Source organism: Seriola aureovittata, chromosome 10, assembly GCF_021018895.1.
Source record: "Seriola aureovittata isolate HTS-2021-v1 ecotype China chromosome 10, ASM2101889v1, whole genome shotgun sequence".
In the NCBI taxonomy this organism is placed as follows: Eukaryota; Metazoa; Chordata; class Actinopteri; order Carangiformes; family Carangidae; genus Seriola; species Seriola aureovittata.
The window spans coordinates 16,246,097-16,259,585 of record NC_079373.1 but is presented as its reverse complement, the minus strand read 5'-3'; the positions used below and the strand labels follow the sequence as shown (position 1 = coordinate 16,259,585).

At 37.9% G+C, this 13,489-nt stretch overlaps 3 protein-coding genes across 4 annotated transcripts; 2 read left to right on the top strand and 1 right to left on the bottom strand.

The window, feature by feature from the left end:
• Positions 1-927: 927 nt before the first annotated feature.
• Positions 928-2,135, bottom strand: LOC130176851 (dynein light chain roadblock-type 2). Of its 2 annotated transcripts, none has more exons than XM_056388201.1 (4): positions 2,037-2,135; positions 1,664-1,739; positions 1,397-1,564; positions 928-1,225 (listed from the first exon to the last, which is right to left on the bottom strand). In XM_056388201.1, exons 1-4 carry the CDS (start codon positions 2,037-2,039, stop codon positions 1,182-1,184), a joined length of 291 nt encoding a protein of 96 aa, XP_056244176.1. In that variant the 5' UTR covers positions 2,040-2,135; the 3' UTR covers positions 928-1,181. The 2 variants fall into 2 exon arrangements, with proteins under 2 accessions (XP_056244176.1, XP_056244175.1); XM_056388200.1 differs by having other exon boundaries at positions 2,022-2,112.
• Positions 2,102-6,257, top strand: psmd7 (proteasome 26S subunit, non-ATPase 7). Its single transcript, XM_056388199.1, has 8 exons — positions 2,102-2,259; positions 2,673-2,764; positions 3,267-3,359; positions 3,451-3,548; positions 3,670-3,750; positions 4,198-4,289; positions 4,554-4,752; positions 5,640-6,257. The coding sequence occupies exons 1-8, from the start codon at positions 2,186-2,188 to the stop codon at positions 5,901-5,903; spliced, it is 993 nt and encodes a 330-aa protein (XP_056244174.1). The 5' UTR covers positions 2,102-2,185; the 3' UTR covers positions 5,904-6,257.
• Positions 6,258-7,276: 1,019 nt separating this feature from the next.
• On the top strand, positions 7,277-13,319 carry hprt1l (hypoxanthine phosphoribosyltransferase 1, like). Its single transcript, XM_056386193.1, has 9 exons — positions 7,277-7,685; positions 8,054-8,160; positions 8,543-8,726; positions 9,021-9,086; positions 9,189-9,206; positions 9,583-9,665; positions 10,785-10,831; positions 11,329-11,405; positions 12,739-13,319. The coding sequence occupies exons 1-9, from the start codon at positions 7,668-7,670 to the stop codon at positions 12,784-12,786; spliced, it is 648 nt and encodes a 215-aa protein (XP_056242168.1). The 5' UTR covers positions 7,277-7,667; the 3' UTR covers positions 12,787-13,319.
• The last annotated feature ends 170 nt before the right edge of the window (positions 13,320-13,489 follow it).

Below are 13,489 nucleotides of genomic sequence, written 5' to 3'. Positions count from 1 at the left end.
CACTACATTAATTTGACAGCTATGCTTACTAGTTACTTTGCAAATGAAAGGCTCTGCCCACCCACCCAGGTGTTTCCAGTTACCCTGGCTGATTAGACTTCTTGTCAGGTGTAAATTGGATGAAACTATGCTGGAAATTACATAATTTCACCGAACTTTGTGCAATAACAATGATACTGGGTAAGTTTTCCAGCCACAATAAAATCAACAGTAGGGTGAGGGAGATGTCAGTAGAGCAAAGCACTGAAAACACCTGTGTGGGTGGACCATGGGTGTGGCCTTTAAGATTTTACATACAAATCATATACCTTTTATAAAATGTGTTGCTATTGACTAAATTACCAAACATAACCTCTATCTCAACCTGCTACAACATTAACATGCTGCTTGTATATACTTGAAAGCATCACTTGTAGGAAATCAATGATATATGTAATTATATGAATATATAACACTGACAGAGCCCATGCTGAGTAATGAGTACCTTTACTTTAAGTTAATTTTTCTGATAATACTTAAGTATTTTTACTAACATTTTGAATGCCTGTTTGAAAGTGACCCTTCTCTCTATGGGGACAAGCAGACTCAAACCACAAATAGGAAATTTATCCTATAGCACACAACCATCAGACCACCTCATTGGGTAAAACATACAGACAATTGCTGATTCCACTGAGCTAAATGCAGATTCCACTTTGGTCACCTTTCCTGTTTCAGTCACAAAGAGTGCTCAGTTTTAGTCAGTTGAGAAGTCTTTGTTGCTGAAGCTCTTAACCATCTGTGGCATAATAAGGACCCCTCCTTTAAAGTTTTTTCTCTTCTTGCTTTCTTGATCTAAAATCAAGCCCTAATCAAAGCTAACTCAGCATCTTTTATACATTTTATATGATACGTAAAATCTTTGTTGTATGACACGGTACACCAGTGTGGAAGCATATGTATTTATTATGTTTCTCCTCAGATTTACTCAGGTTTAACATAATGAACATGGCTGATCTATTAACTACAATACAATGAGCAGCTGCTTAACACCATTGACTTGTTCAACATACTTCAGTTTCAAAAAGGACAAGAGGGATGATGCAGTACATGGAGTAACATAACAGTGGAAAAAGATGTTTTGCATGGATAAAGTACCACCATGTGACAAACCAAGGGCTGAAAATGGAAATGCCTGGCAGCTATTCACATGGGTTCTGGATGACTATCAGCAGAAAGTCATTCTCTGCGGAGACATGAAAGAAGAGAAGATGGAGGAATAAAAAAAATGCATTGAAAACAGTAGAACCTCAGCTCCCCTCTTACAAGTTACAGCTAATGTCTGAAATAATATAAAATCTTTGTTACAATGGTCATCATTAACCCAACAATATCAATGTAATTGCGACACACTCACCTGGTGCAACCAGGATCTCATGTTTCTTGGAGCGGATGCGGAGGAAGGTGAGATCATTCTGGGGGTCCATATCCCTCACTGTACTCCTGGCCTTCATCGTGAGGTGGCGAAGATGTCCTGCATACTGAACTGTTGTGGAGTTATCTAAAGTTGTTCTGATGGGAATACCTGAAAAGATAAAACAGCAACCTTAACAGTGAGACTGTATAGTGAGCATGTTTTATCAGAGGAAACTGCTGTGCTGGATATTAATGCTGTTTGTCTTACCTTCAGCATTGACAACGATTGTTCCAATTACACCTTTATGGGCTTCGATCCTCTTCAGTGTTTCCTCAACTTCAGCCTGCAGGACAAAGAAAATTAAAAACATTTAATAAAACACCAAGTTATGGAATGACTGGCAAAGTCTGGGTTAATAATAATAAAGAAAAAAATAGTAATAAACATCAACTTTAAGGATGGTCGATTTGGTTTCCGTCAAGGCAATCGTTATCAAGGTCGGTACCAGTAAGGTACGTTACATGTAACATAATTTATCCTGTTACAAATGTTTTCGGTTATCTGACGTTAATATAAACATTAAGGGTATGATGAAATATACATTTATGAAAACGTATGAACTTACATGCTCAGTTCCTACCATTTTGCGACAACTCCAACTTCTCTGTCTCCACTGCGCGTCTCTCTGTTGCCAAGAGAAACGGAATTAACGTCAGACGCAAGCGGATGTGGTAGCGTAGCCGTCATTGTGTGGAGGTAGGTTGTGCGCTGTTTATCTTCACTGCGAAAATGCCGGAGTTAGCGGTGGAAAATGTGGTCGTTCATCCCCTGGTGTTGCTCAGCGTGGTTGATCACTTTAACAGGTCAGTAAATTCAACATTCGTTATGAGCCTTTACCAGTGTTGGCAGTTAAAATTTCCAGAAACGTAACGCCGATGCTAAGCTAAGCTAATGTTAGCCCTGCTGAGTCAGAGCCCCATTGAGAGTGAATGTAGATATGACCAGGCTAGTTAGCTTGCTGAAACAGTTAAGCTCGTCACCAGTGTTGGTATACAATATATTTTACATTGTTAACTGAGTAAATAACTTACAATATATATTAGTATTTTCCACTGACATGGTCTTATCATTCATTTCATTAAAAATAGATGAATTGTAAATTTGGGCAGTAGGTTAGCTCACAGTAGCAACCTAGCTAACTACTCAGTCTATGTTTATGAGTCATGGTAAGTTAATAAATTAATTTGTTCTGTTAATTTGACTGTTCAATCTACAGGATAGGAAAAGTTGGCAATCAGAAACGAGTGGTTGGAGTCCTACTGGGATCATGGCAGAAAAAAGTTCTTGACGTTTCAAATAGTTTTGCAGGTGAGTCTGGTCGTGACTGCATTTGCTTGGGAGAAACGGATTCAATACAAATAATTAAAAAAAAAAAAAAAAAAAAGTTGAAAATATTAGCACAAGAGGCCCGAGATATACTGAGTTTTATTCCCTCCTATGACACCAACTCTTAAAAACCTGGATCCTTCCATTCTCTCATCTTTCTTTGTAATACAGGTTTTCTATTACAAATTAGTAGTTCCAGTCCTTAATAGTTGACATCATTAGGGTTAGTTTTTTTTTACTTTATAAAGCTCCCACCCCAGCCACAGAAAACATTATACAACACTTACACTGGCTGAGTATTTGATCATATGTAAAATCAATGAAGTTTCCCTTTAAGATATGCATTAGTCAGGGTTTTACTGAGGACTCATAAGTGCTACAGCACAATATGAACCAAAATTATTCTAATGGTCAATAAATAATGTAGGTCTGCCACAGACAGATTTTGTCAGTTCTTTTAGTCATTGTCAATGTTCCTTTCCAGTGCCATTCGATGAGGATGACAGGGATGACTCAGTTTGGTTTCTGGACCATGACTACTTGGAGAACATGTATGGCATGTTCAAGAAAGTCAACGGTAAGGTTACATTTACGTAATTCATTTGTGTATTACATTACTTGTTACCCTGATTTTATACTTGTGAATAACTGCCTTCCCTGGTTTTCAGCAAGAGAAAGAATAGTTGGATGGTACCACACAGGCCCCAAATTACATAAGAATGACATTGCCATCAATGAGCTCATCAAGCAGTACTGTACCAATTCGGTATGTAACAACTTTGCCTTTTCCTTCTGCTTAATTTGCATGAATCTGGACAACACTTTGTTCTGCTCATATTCATTCTGATGTTTAATAACCCACTCATATGTCTCTTTTATCCCACCAGGTGTTAGTCATTATCGATGTGAAGCCTAAAGATCTTGGCCTACCCACAGAAGCATACATCTCCGTGGAGGAAATACATGATGTAAGTAAATCACAGATTGTATTGAAACAGATTTTTCCAAATGTCTTTGGAAAGTATTTTCTGCTTCCCATTGAATTAGAAATGACAGAATCTATACATTGTAATTGTATGAGTTACATGGCCATGCATGAAGGCTTTCCTAGGCACCAGTAATTTACAATTAAATTTTTTACTTATTTATTTATTTATTTATTTATTTATTTATCTTTTTTGTGAGAAAGTATTGTCATTAAGTTGGGGCAGGTCTGGATGATCCTGAAATGTTATCATCCTGAATTATCTGAAATAATAACTTTTTACTGCAAATTTGAAGTTGTTCATCCAAACACGGTACTGATTATTTCAAACAAATAATTGTCTTTTGAGAGCTAACTGTTATCTAGTTTGAAAACAAACGTAGGATTGTAGTTGGAATTTTTGTTTATATGGGCGATTCACTATTTCTAGGATGGCACTCCAACATCTAAAACATTTGAACACGTCACCAGTGAGATTGGAGCTGAGGAAGCAGAGGAAGTGGGAGTGGAGCACCTGCTCAGGTACTGAAAGAACTTTCGATTTAAGCACACTACAGCCACACTGTTAATAACATTATAAATCTTGTAGTTACCACAATAAATAATACTGATGTAAGATCCAGAGCACAAATGATGCAATGTTGGTACGAATTTGCTAAAATCACCCAAGCACAAACACCAAAAGACAGTAATAGCCACCAAATGAGAACTTCCTGTCTACTTGAGTGAACCAAAATATGTAAACATGCCCATTCTCCTATCTTATTTGTTATATCTTATTTAAAGAGATATCAAAGACACCACAGTGGGCACTCTGTCTCAACGCATCACAAACCAGGTTCATGGCCTAAAGGGACTAAACTCGAAGCTGCTGGACATCCGCTCTTACCTCGAGAGAGTGGCAGCAGGCAAACTTCCCATCAACCACCAGATCATCTACCAGCTGCAGGATGTCTTTAACCTGCTTCCAGATGTTAATCTGTTGGTAAGTTGTTGGTGTTTGCAGTACATCTAGTGCGTTTTTTAAAGTAATCATTGTAGGGAAATGGGTGTGTGTTAAATTGTATTTAAGCAGATGTCACTTAATTTTAAGTGACATCTACTTCACAAAGATTTTGTTTATAGTTTAATTTAGTTGTGAATTTTGTGAATTTCACAGCTTTTGTTTTTACACAGAGTGTTAATGATGCATTATTGTAAGGGGAAAAAGTCCAGCTAAAATGCTTAAATGTGGAAGTATAACAAAAAACTTAAGCTGAAAATGTGAATTTTTTCTTTTAGCCGGCATCTCTAACACAGCTTCTCGTTTCATCCACTGGAGGGCAACCTGAGTCTGGTTTAGTGAAACAAATGTAGTTAATACTTGTTTGTGCTCAGATGTTGCATGTATATCCATAACAAAAAAATATAAACTATGGGCAGATAAAATGTGGGTTTAAACTGATTTAATTTAATGATGTTGTGAAATAAAAATTTATAATGAATCAAAGTTTAAAATTACAGTTTATAGTCATGTAGAGCACTTGCTCAATGGATGACATGCTCAACCACCAAAATAAGTCAGTTGCAGTTCTGTGAAGCACATAAACCAAGATTGTAGATACACATAAAACTTTGGGGATGAATATCTGCTCTTTTCATATTTGAGAAACAAAATATAATTCTGTGTTTGTTTCTTGGCCCATTGCCTGTGATTTCTTTTTGTCTTGTTCAAAAAGTTTCAGTGCATCTATATGAAATTACATCACATCAATTATATTGCCTTTCGCAATATTTATTATTAAGCTACCAGACCATTGTTCATTTCATATTATGTACTGTGTGTTGTTTGATTTTCTTTGTTGCTGAATTTTATGTGTTTTGTCTTTGCAGGAGTTCACAAAAGCCTTCTACCTTAAGACCAATGACCAAATGCTGGTGGTCTACCTGGCCTCGCTCATACGCTCTGTGGTGGCCCTGCACAACCTGATCAACAACAAGATTTCCAACCGAGACGCGGAAAAGAAGGAAGGACAGGAGAAAGAGGAAGGCAAGAAAGAAAAGAAAGATGACAAAGAGAAAAAAGATGAGAAGGACAAAGACAAGGAGAAGGAGAAAGCAGATGCTGGCAAGAAAGATGAGAAGAAGAAAAAATGAGTTCTTCCTTTGAAGTCTTCTCTCAAATCATGCTGCCTTCATCTGGATGGTGCTCTACTTTCTGCCCACAGTCACAGCTCTGTATTTGGGTCTCAAGCTAAAAGTAGGGCTCTATATGGGGAACGGTGTCATTTGAGATTTGGCCTCACGGTCGCATATGGCACTCATAAAGACTGTTATTATCGTACAGAGATGATGATGTTTTCTTTGGTGTTCTGAACTATGAAAACGTGTTTATTCTGTTTTCGTAGTTGCCCATGTTCCTGGTGTTGTACAACACTTGGTATTCCTTTATTGTAAGATGGAGAACTCTTTTTGTTTCTGTATCACTCATTAAATTGGGATCATATTAAATTTTTTTTTTTTTTTTTGCAGTTTACGGTTTTCACTTTTCCTGTTCTCTCTAAATGTATATAGATAGATGGATGGATGGATGGATGGATGGATGGATGGATGGATAGATGGATAGATAGATGGATAGTTGGATACTTTATTTATTCCCTAGGGGAAAAGATCATGATCATTCATGATCATGATCATTTAAAAACAGTTGGTAAATTGTTGTACAATAGACATGCAAGTAGTTATATGTACAGTGGTCACTTTTAACATGGAGTTATGAAGACTGAACCTAAGACAAAAACTGTGTGTGTGTATTCCCCATAGGGCAGTATGAACTCAGTGATTGTCAATTTATAGCCTGACATGGAAATGAGGACAAGTTATGTTGGAGAGAAGCTCATCTGGGCAGATGCTGTTAAATCTCAGAAAGCTGTAACTAACAAAATTACACATTGTAGATAGGTACTAAACACCAAAAAACTGTGTTCCAGTTGGAATATCGTAATATATGGCACACACCATTTATAGAAATCTAACTATTATTTATTGGCATCATCACCAATAACAGTATTTCCAAAGCATGATTTTGTTTTGAGCCAACATGGAATGAGAAGTCCTTAAAAAGTCAAACAAACCCTTAGTGTTCTCCCAAAAAATGGAAATTTGAATTTGTAAATTTGAATGAAATCCATCTGGTGATGAAGATCGTGTCATATGTCTGACAGCTGCAGTAGGGTTACAAAATGGACTTTGAGGTGATATTTTGTCAACAAATGTGTAATCAAGATGCAGAAAATACAACAAATGGATTGGCTTCTTCATATTACAGCATACGGAAAAAAAATCTAATAAGTTATATAAAATGTGAAGATGAGATGTAGCTCAACAATTTAATGCAATAGTGAGGAGGGATCTCGGGACATTAGGGCTACATACACATAAAAAATCCATAAGTACAGTTGTGATCTCACACAGGGCGGTGTGGTGCTTTTAGAGAGGCAGGGGCGGATCTGTCATCCGTTATATTTTTAAAACTGCGTCATCTGCAGCGTCTTGCCCGCACTACTTCTCGGCCACTGTTACCACAACATGCAGTTGCAATCGTAGTAACCAGTATAGCGCATTTTAAGCTCCGGTTGTGTCGGACAAATCAGATTATTGGGAAGGTAAACTGGATTCTGACGTAAAGGACTTAACCCCCCCCCCCTCTCCTCCGGCGGCGGAGCATCGCATGTGCTGCTCGGTCTCGCTCACGGTCAGCAGCGGTCTGTGAGGAGAGCGGCTCGTGCAATCTCCAGTCAACAACAAACCACCCACTTCTGTGCCCCCCCCCCCTCTCTCTCTTTCTCTCTCCTCCTGGACCCGAGCATGACTCCTCAGACATCTCACTGCAACTGAACGGAACACACGGCCGCCGGTAACATGGCTTCGTATCTGCAGGTGAGGCTGTAAACCGCTGCGTTTGCTTGTCCGGGGATTTGTTTGGTATTCTGATAACTTGTTCACTTGTCGGGGTGTGGTTGTACTGGGTGTCCTGCAGGCCTGTTGTGATAGACAGCAGTTGGCACGAGCTTTCCAGTATTTAGGTTTCAGTTGTGCTCCGCTACATTAGCGTTTTATGTCCGTTTACCCCCAGCCCTCCTCGGTCATGTGTGAGCGGAGATAAACAGGTGGTTGAGAGGCTTCTGTGTTGCTAGGGGAGGGAGGGGAGCATAGTTTCACTTTGATTAAATGCGTCTTTGGCGCACGCCAGTGCCAATCGTTTTGCGCAGAGCTGAAGAGATGGCTTCTCCTTGGTCTTATTCCAGATCGCTGATGACGAGAAAGGCCATGATCTGGACCTTTTCTGTGTCCCCAGACATTATGAGAACGATTTAGACAAGGTGATCATCCCCCATGGACTCATCATGGACAGGTAAATCGGTTAACAGCAGCCTCACCGGCTACGCCAAATACTGGCGATTCTTAGAAGTCACGTGACACACTCACTCTGGCTCTCTCTGTTTCACTTTCCCAGTCATACACACACATTCGTGGGTTATGGTTGGATTACAATAGAGAACTATACTGTATTTGCTTGACAAATCACTGTAGCCTACATACTGAAGCACATTTGAATGTGAATTTGGAAGGGAGGGGTTAAATGTCCAGTGCAGTGTAGTAAAATGCATTGTAAGCAATTATGTTTAAGTGCAATGTCATGTCATTGATCTCCTCCTTATTCACAAGAACTATACAACATTCCCCATTCATTTATGATCCATCTCTTTCCTTTGTTTCTCCCCTCTCTGGTCCAGGACAGAGCGTCTGGCCCGCGACATAATCCGGGACATGGGGGAACACCACATCGTAGCTCTGTGTGTGTTAAAAGGGGGCTACAAGTTCTTCGCAGACCTCCTGGACTACATTAAAGCACTGAACCAGAACAGTGATAAATCAGTCCCGCTGACAGTGGATTTCATTAGGGTGAAGAGCTACTGTGTAAGCTGCCTTTTCCCATTTCATTTCTGGGAACCACTTGTGCTGACATGAGGTGTGTGATATGGACTTGGCAAAGAACAAATGAGAGTTAATTATTGTTTATCAGAAATGGGCTGCTGCAGTGTTCAGTGTGGTGGTGAGACTGGATGCAATGCAGAGACATTTCGAAAATTCAATGTAGATTTGAGGTGAAGGTTTGAGGTGATTTTTCTTGTGACTTAAAAGCAGAACAGGCAAGACAAAAGTGAAAATGCAACCACACTGGTAATGCTGTCTCCTGTTTCTGTCCCCTAGAATGACAAGTCAACAAATAGTGTCAAAGTCATAGGAGGGGATGAGCTGTCAAATCTCTCAGGCAAGGTTAGTCCTCAGATGTTTGTCAGGAAGAAATGCTTCAACTGCACATTTGTTTTTTGTTTGTTTTTTACACTTCATTAACTGTTATTTCATTTTTCTCTGCAGAATGTTTTGATTGTTGAGGTAAGACATTTTGTTTTTATTCTGTATTCCCGGTACACAAGTATATCAACATATTAATGCAGAAATCATTTAAAGTTCCAATATTGCCAAAAATCTGTCTCACTTGTGATTTGCAACGTTGTCCATAATGGTATAAATAACTCAAAGGGATACATACTGACCTCCATATAAACAGGAGTTTGACAAATTCATATAGTCTCACCGTATTTGTTGAACCAGTTTGAACCAGTATTTATTCAATTTGTTCATCTTTTAAAATGATATGCTACATTAGGCATAACCTATTAACTTTAAACTAATTGGATATAAAACACAAAAGTCTGTTGTCAAATGTCATATTTTAAGCAATGTTTCCTGTGTGTTGCATTGTCAAAAGGATATTGTGGAGACAGGAAGGACAATGCAGACGCTACTTTCCCTGCTGAGTGAATGTAATCCCAAGATGGTTAAAGTTGTAAGGTAGGCATCATCACATACAGTTTACAGTCTGGGAATTATGAAATGAATAATAGACCTCCACTATAACTGGCTGGTATGCCTTCAGAGAGAGTGCTCTTAGCTAATGGACAAACTTCTTTAGGACTGTAATGCGACAGAGGGAGGGAGCAGCTTAACAGTTAATCTGCCATACTATTAACTGCTCTGTGGACATAGAGGCCATTTCTCTTAGGTATTCCTGATAGTTGGTTGAAACAGGAAATATGTTGACACAGTGTGGGTTTCCTCTGATTCTTGCATTGTGGTTTGGTGTACTAGGCAGGGTAATTTTTATGGCTTTGATGTCAGCCATGTAGTAATTTATCACCTGTATGTCTCTTGCCAGGCTTCCATCGTGAATAACAATTTCGAATTTGCCTGTGTATTTAAATAAAATTCAGACTTAAACGGTCTGTTAACCCAGTTCACACACACACACACACACACACACACACACCACACACACACACACACACACACACACACACACACACTTGGTATCAAGAATTGCAGATAGTTCCTGTTCCGGTTTTACAGTATCTACTGCTAACATTTATCCTTCCACCCCAATACAGTAGAGCTAAACAGAATTGTATTTGTGTCACTCAGAGTATAGAAGAAGTGCCTTTTTTAATTTGCAGACCTTTTCTTTTAACTGCTTTCATTTACAGCTATTTTTGATGAGGACCAAAAATATAGCGAGGACGGATATTATTCAGAATAACTGAATATTTAGTGATGTGGTGGATTTTTTTTTTTTTTTTTTTTTTACATAATTTTTTCCTTTTTCATTAATTTCCATTTATTCTAGTATTCAGAATAATCTGACAGTTTATTAAATTCATTTTTTTTTCAGTAATTTAAGCTTTAAAGCAGAGGAACTCTATTCACTGGTCACCACTTAGCCTGTACTCTGGTATAATGTTGCATCCATGCATGTATAGTATCCACACAAAGAGGTTGATCTTGAACCCTGAATGGGCATCTGCTCGGTCAAGGTGTTGTGCAGTTCTGTCAGGATTAAAACCTGTACTGAAAATGTATTTTTATTTAAATGCATTTGTTTGAAATAGGCTTTATTTTCCTCATGTATCATTCCAGCCTCCTGGTGAAGAGGACCCCGAGGAGTTCCGGGTACAGACCAGACTGTGAGTACCTCTGTACTCAACTTACACTACTACATGTTATCTGTGTAGTGTAGTAATGTATGGTAGAGCTTCATGCCCATCACTTTATTTTTTTTTGTTTTATTTAATAAAGCTGTGCAGGATTAACATTCACTTCAGAAAATATACTCCAAATGTAGCCAAGCTGGGCACTTATGCACTAATGCATGCCTGATAACCCCCTGTTCACCCTGTCAGTGATTATGTAATGCTTTTAGGTTTGAGTTGGATAATCTCTTTAAGATTGTCCCTCAAGGACAGCTGTTACTGTAAGCGTTTTGACTTTCCACTGTACAGCACTGACAGTTTAAGTACAACCTCACACAGACAGTAAAAGAGCAACATCTATTAGTTTACTACAGAGCCTCTTCTTCTTATTTCAGATTAGCCCAAGAGTTTTACTTTCACTGCACTTAAAGTGGAAATTATGTGTTTTCTTTACACGACTCACATCGGTGGTATCTGTATATTTATTTCAGACATTGGCTTTGAGGTACCAGATGCCTTTCTGGTAGGCTATGCTCTGGACTACAATGAGTACTTCCGAGATCTCAGTGTAAGTTTGCGCCAGTTGATTACTCCCTTCCTGAGTTACAGCAATTAACAATGGCTGGAAATGCTTTTGCAGAAATATAGGATGTCACAGTGAAGTTGTGCTTTGAGAAATTAATACATGTTTAAGTTAAATAATTTGTGAATTATTCTTGACCTGGACTCAATGATGAACTGATTAGATTTTGTTGGTCAAAAGTCAAGGTCACTGTGACCTCACAAAACACATTTTTGACTATAACTCATGAATTCATATACTAATTATGACACAATTTAAAATGATGAAGTGATGACATTTTATATCCAAATGGTCAATGGTCAACTTCACTGTGATATCATTATGTTCTGTAAAAACACTTCTGGTCTGTGACCATATTTCGTGCAACTTGGCTGATTGGCAGAGGCATACAACGATGAGGCGGTATTTCTAATATGCATACTGACTTTGAATATACTTGACCTTCTCAGTTTCCCAGTGTAAATACACTGTATACTCAAAACCTGCTTAGAATTGGTGTGTAGTAAAGAATATGCTCATTGTCAGTTTTTTTGTAAAGTTTACTTTTGACAGAAATTTGATCTGGATTACTGTAGTTGTTTAGAAATAGGCATACAATTAGTTTCTGAAAAGAATGAGCCAAGGCCATATCCAAACTTATCCAGACTGAGGTCATAAAAACAAATTCTCTTAGTGTAATCAAATGTACAAAAAATGTTTGACTGTCCACCAAAAAAATCTAAAAGCTTGTATTATTATTGTTTTCACATTTTATTTTGCTGTTTAGTATACTTTTGATAAACTTTATCTCCATGTATAATAATCTGAATTCTGCTTCAAATCCTTCTCTACACTCCCAGAAATGCAAAGGGGCCTGTTTGAACTGTCACAGTAGGAAAAGCACAGGTGTAAATAATAAAAGTAATTGTGGCTGAATTCCATTTAGTTGGTTCAGTTTTAGGATCCTGGTATTGTTCATGCTGCCTCAGTATCACACTGTCATGACTTACTGGGACATGTTAACAGAGCAGAGGCATTGTTAATGTTATTAAGAACACCTGTGTGTTTTCTACTACGACAAGTCACAATGTCTGCTGTGATAATGGCCTTTTCTGCTGGGAAAATGCAAAACTCTTCTTGATTAATTCGATTTTAATTAAATGTTTTCTTTGAAAAGTCTAACATAAACACATTGAGTAAAGAATTTGTCACATTTCCAGAAACCAAACCAAAGATATCACCTCTAGTGGTTTTTTCCACTGTGAGAAAAATCTAATTCCTGGACAACTGAAATGAATCAAACATGAACTCACTGTCCTCTGGTTTGCTTTTATTTCAGCACATCTGTATACTAAATGACCAAGCCAAGGAGAAGTACAAAGTGTGAGCAGATAAAGTGCTGCAGAGATGATACCTGAATCAATGAAGACTAGGACCACTGTGATGACCTTCCTTAGCTTTGCTGTGTTTTGAATCTTATTTATTTTTCTACCTAAGAGTCCACAAAATATGACTTGTGGGTTGTATATAACTTTAAGAAGAACATTTCTTTTGCCCCCCATTGAATAAGTGGGATTAATTATGTATATTAAGAATATTTTGGATGTTAAATTTGATTTATTTATTCACTTCCGTGTATAGACTCTGCCTGTAAATTGCAGTTTTATCTTGGAGATGGAAAATGAATGTTATTAATTTGCTCTGGCACATTAAATCACAGGTCTCAGGCGTCTGCTTTATGTTCAATTGTCAGATATTAGCAGTCTTCAGTTTGTACACGTTTTTATTTAACTTAGAATGATATGTCCTCTCATTATGCCATAAAATGACTGACTTGGAATGTACTGTACGTTTTATTTCATATCTGATGTTTTCATGGAGGACCTGTTTACAGCAATACAAATCCCTTTGAAACCTTGATTCCTGTTTTTTTCTGTGACACTTCATCAGTTTCCCCAGCAGAGGGAGTAATGTTACATGTTTACAAATAACACTATACTTTTTTTGTCATATTCGAGTAAACATTTTCAAGTCCCTGTCCTTACATAAGATTGTTTTGTGCATTCCCACAGTCCGTCTTACTTTGGAGA

Excerpts from the sequence above, each read along its gene's own strand:
- LOC130176851 (XM_056388200.1), bottom strand. Across the intron at positions 1,565-1,663 it reads AATCGTTGTCAATGCTGAAG|GTATTCCCATCAGAACAACT; the intron begins GTAAGACAAACA and ends TTATCTTTTCAG. Across the intron at positions 1,226-1,396 it reads TGAGATCCTGGTTGCACCAG|AGAATGACTTTCTGCTGATA; the intron begins GTGAGTGTGTCG and ends ATGTCTCCGCAG.
- psmd7 (XM_056388199.1), top strand. The coding sequence starts at position 2,186 with ATGCCGGAGTTAGCGGTGGAAAATGTGGTCGTTCATCCCCTGGTGTTG. Across the intron at positions 2,260-2,672 it reads GTGGTTGATCACTTTAACAG|GATAGGAAAAGTTGGCAATC; the intron begins GTCAGTAAATTC and ends TTCAATCTACAG. Across the intron at positions 3,751-4,197 it reads CCGTGGAGGAAATACATGAT|GATGGCACTCCAACATCTAA; the intron begins GTAAGTAAATCA and ends CACTATTTCTAG.
- hprt1l (XM_056386193.1), top strand. Across the intron at positions 10,832-11,328 it reads TTCCGGGTACAGACCAGACT|ACATTGGCTTTGAGGTACCA; the intron begins GTGAGTACCTCT and ends TATTTATTTCAG. Across the intron at positions 11,406-12,738 it reads AGTACTTCCGAGATCTCAGT|CACATCTGTATACTAAATGA; the intron begins GTAAGTTTGCGC and ends CTTTTATTTCAG.